The 2,500-nt window shown below is 40.2% G+C and overlaps 1 protein-coding gene across 1 annotated transcript in view; it reads right to left on the reverse strand.

Annotated features, from left to right (window-relative positions):
• Window positions 1-113: 113 nt before the first annotated feature.
• The window catches only part of EAH_00058680 (hypothetical protein, conserved), a gene marked incomplete at both ends in the record, with an annotated part of 6,404 nt that continues 4,017 nt past the window's right edge, over window positions 114-2,500 (reverse strand). Inside the window, 3 exons of the mRNA XM_013393641.1 lie at window positions 114-197; window positions 897-954; window positions 1,213-1,277. Coding sequence (XP_013249095.1) covers window positions 114-197; window positions 897-954; window positions 1,213-1,277 — 207 coding nt within the window. The remainder of the gene's footprint in view (window positions 198-896; window positions 955-1,212; window positions 1,278-2,500) is intronic.

The following is a 2,500-nucleotide window of genomic DNA, read 5'->3' on the forward strand; positions in this document are numbered from 1 at the left end:
ATATATATATATGTATAAACATATATATATATATATATTATTGCAATTAGTATTATTATTGAATAAACTAAAATAAATAATATTATAATATAACAAAATAAATTATTATTACCTCAAGGGGCTCTGATAGAGCAGCGAACGCTCTGCAAAACATTTGCTGCATCAGCCTGCGTACACCGCGAAGATATTTGCTGCGCCTGATGCATGCAAACAGCAGCAAAATGCATGCAAACAGCAGCAAAATACATGCATGCAAACAGCAGCAAAATGCATGCAAACAGCAGCAAAATGCATGCATGCAAACAGCAGCAAAACGCATGCAAACAGCAGCAAAATGCATGCATGCAAACAGCAGCAAAATGGAAGTGCAGCAATTAACACTAAAAAGAAACGAAGAGACAAAGAATAAAATAAATAGTTAAATAGATATATAGATATATATATATATATATATATATTAGATGTAGATGTATATATATATATATATACAAAATAAAAGTGTAAGAAAAACAAAAACTCGAAATAAAACAGAGGAGGGAAAAGAATAAAATAAAAACAAAAAAAATTAAATTTAATTAAAAAATAAAATAAAATAAAATAAAATAAAATAAAATAAAATAAAATAAAAATAAAATAATAAAACAAATTTTTAAAATGAGAATAAAAAGAATAAAAATAATAAAACAATAAAACAAACCAACAAAAACTACAAAACAAAACAAAACAAAAAAATAAAAACAAAAAACAACTAAACGAAAAAAAGAACAGAGAAAAACAAAATTAAAAAGAATAAAAGAATAATATTAAATTAAATTTAATTAAATTAATTAAATTAAATTAAATTAAATTAAATTAAATTAATTAAATTAAATTAAAAAAATATAAAAAAGAATTACAGTCTTCATTTGCTCGGAAGAAATTCCGGCGGTCTTCCACTCCAACGCCGGCACCACACTGCAAACACAAACCCTAAACCCTAAACCCTAAACCCTAAACCCTAAACCCTAAACCCTAAACCCTAAAGAATAAACCCTAAAGAATAACGAATAAAGAATACAGAATAAAGAATAAAGAATATAGAATAATGAGTAAGCCCTAAACCCTAAAGAATAAAGAATAAAAAATAATGAATAAACCCTAAACCCTAAAGAATAAACCCTAAAGAATAGACCCTACACAATTAACCCTAAACCCTAAACCCTAAACCCTCACTCAAACAGTAGCCAAAGGGCGGCGCGGGAAGCAGCGCGGAGATCTGATGAGGCCTCTCCTGCCGTCTGAAGCCCACAGAACAAACCCTAAACCCTAGACCCTAAACCCTAAACCCTAAACCCTTACCCCCACAGGGAATCGCTACCAACAGCAGCAGCGCGCCCGAATAGCAACAGCAGCAACACAAGCTGTAGCAGCGACAGCAGCAGCAGCAGCAAGAGCCCCAACAGCAGAAGCAGTAGCAGCAGCACCAATAAAAAGAGCAGCAACAGAAGCAACAGCAGCAGCAGCAGATACCTGCAGCAGCAGCTCTAGAAGAGCAGCAGCAACAGCAACTGCAACATCAGAAACAGCAACTGCAACAGCAGCAGCAGCAGCAGCAGCAGCAGATACCTGCAGCAGCAGCTCTAGAAGAGCAGGAAATTCAGGAGGCTTTCTTTTATACTGATCGATCAAAAAAGCCAAACAGCTCACGCCCACGCAACGGGCCCCTTGATGCTTCCTGCAGCAGCAGCAGCAGCAGCAGCAGCAGCAGCAGAAAGAACAGCAGCAGCAGAAAGAATAGCAGTAGCATTTGAGGTAGCAGCAAAAGGCAACCAGCAGCAGCAGCAGGAGCAACAGCACAAGCGCAAGCAGCAGTAGCAGCAGGAGCAACGGCTGCTGGTGCTGGTGCTGTTGCTGCTGATGCAGCAGCTGCTGCTGCTGCTTCCACTCCCACGAGTGCATTCGCTTCTGCTGCTACTGCTGCTGCAGGAGCTGCTGCTCCTATTGTTGCAGTTACTGCTGTTCCTGCTCCTGCTCCTGCTGCTGCTGCTGCTGCTGCTGCTTACGCATTGTGTGTAGCATGAAGAAAAGCAGCAAATACTTTTTGGTCGGATGCAGAGAGACAAACCGAATATAAAACAGAGCGCGACGCCTCTGCTAGAAACTCTACAGATTGACAGCTCTACACACAAACAGCAGCAGCAGCAGCAGCAGCAGCAACAGCAGCAGCAGCAGCAGCAGCAGGACAAGCGGCAGTAAAAGCGGCAGTAAAAGGAGCAGGAAAAGCAGCAGGAAGAGCAGCAGTAAGTGCAGCAGCAACGGCAGCAGGAAATGCAGCAGCAACAGCAGCAGCAAAATAAAAAACAGAAACGAATGCAGCAGCAAGCAGAAATAAAACAGCAGCGCATGCAGCAGCAGCAGCAACGAGGCAGGAGACGTTGAAGCAAACAGCAGCAAACAAACACAAACCCAGCAGCAGCACCAGTGGCAGCAGCAACAGCACCAAAAGATGCAGAACCAGCAG

Source organism: Eimeria acervulina, genomic scaffold, assembly GCF_000499425.1.
Source record: "Eimeria acervulina Houghton genomic scaffold, Eah_scaff1336, whole genome shotgun sequence".
NCBI classification, from domain to species: Eukaryota; Apicomplexa; class Conoidasida; order Eucoccidiorida; family Eimeriidae; genus Eimeria; species Eimeria acervulina.